Source organism: Mastigoproctus giganteus, chromosome 8, assembly GCF_048544385.1.
Source record: "Mastigoproctus giganteus isolate SK-2022 chromosome 8, ASM4854438v1, whole genome shotgun sequence".
Taxonomy (NCBI): domain Eukaryota; kingdom Metazoa; phylum Arthropoda; class Arachnida; order Uropygi; family Thelyphonidae; genus Mastigoproctus; species Mastigoproctus giganteus.
In genome coordinates, this window is record NC_143582.1 from 192051597 (window position 1) to 192052796 (window position 1200).

At 43.9% G+C, this 1200-nt stretch overlaps 1 protein-coding gene across 2 annotated transcripts in view; it reads right to left on the minus strand.

Moving 5' to 3' along the window:
- Positions 1–813, minus strand: part of LOC150082120 (carbonic anhydrase-related protein 10-like) — a 144002-nt gene extending 143189 nt beyond the window's left edge. For both annotated transcript variants that reach the window (XM_090379990.1, XM_090379989.1), the window contains exon 1: positions 210–813. In XM_090379990.1, the coding sequence (XP_090236116.1) occupies positions 210–270 (61 nt within the window). In that variant the 5' untranslated portion in view covers positions 271–813. The remainder of the gene's footprint in view (positions 1–209) is intronic.
- Positions 814–1200: the final 387 nt, after the last annotated feature.

Consider the following 1200-nt stretch of genomic DNA (forward strand, 5'->3'; position numbering starts at 1 on the left):
ATCTACAAAAAGGTTAAAAAATATTAAAGTACCACACACGTGAATAGTTGTATAAATTCTCAAGTAGGAGGATGGATAAAAGTACATAAGGGTTAGAAGGAAGCATAGGCGAAGGAGAGGGTTAAATAGGAATCCTAATTAATTTCTGTTCATTAAAATAGTCCACTTCGAGATAAGGTTGTATCTATAAAAAAAGATGAGAATCTTACCCAAGGCGTGTAGTAACACGCTCACATACTGGACCAGGAACACGAGGCAGGTGATTTGCATGGCCTTCCACCTTAGCAGGTCCACTTTGGCGATTATTTGGGATACCAGCTTTCCTCGAAGAGATGTGTAAAAGATGAATCCCTCCGGAAGGTGGTCAACCTCCGAAGGCGAGGGTACAAGGGGAGGGGGAGGTGCTGCTTCTAAGACAGGATTAAGAAGGGAAGAATTGTGTCTCTGTTATGTCTTTGCACAGTTCGGGTCATAGTCCAGCATATATCCAGAGAAGTGGACACCAAAAGTCTACGAGTTCCTTTTGCAACAGTCTTCTGCGGAGTCTCCTTGACCTTATCGCATTTCAGAATGACATTCGACTCCGCACGGGTCAAAGAGAGAGAGAGAGAGAGAGAAGGAGCAAGCGAGTGGAAGAGGAATGAAGACAGACAAACCTATTAAACTCTTATCCGATTACAGAGTCATTCACTTCACAGAGACCCCCAAACGCTCGCTCGCTCGCCGCGACCGTAGATCGAGCCTTCGTAGCAAACGCACCGATGCGAAGCCTGCCACCGCAAAGACGGGAGCTAAAAACACACTACCGCAACGCTGGCCGTCTGCTGCCAGTCAGTGGATCGATCTGATCGAGCTGCCGGGTAATAAGAATCTCCCGGCGTGACGTCATCCCCAATGTCTCACTTCTGTCCAATGGGATTTGTGGGAAGCAAGAATGCTTCGAACTTATTTTTTTTTTGATGTGAGGAAATAAAAATCGATGGATTTAATAAGGATTTAAGAAGTGTCACACTGTCTGAGAAGAATGCCCCCTATTTGGGGGGACAGTGTTGAAATTATTAGATCGTTTGGTATAGGAACCAGAAGTCTGGATTCTTGTCTTCTGATAAAGTGATCATCCCCCCACCAATCAAGAAAAATAAAACCGTATTTTGCCTTTTTTAGAAAACAAATTTTTAATTTCAAAATCAGACTCACTTT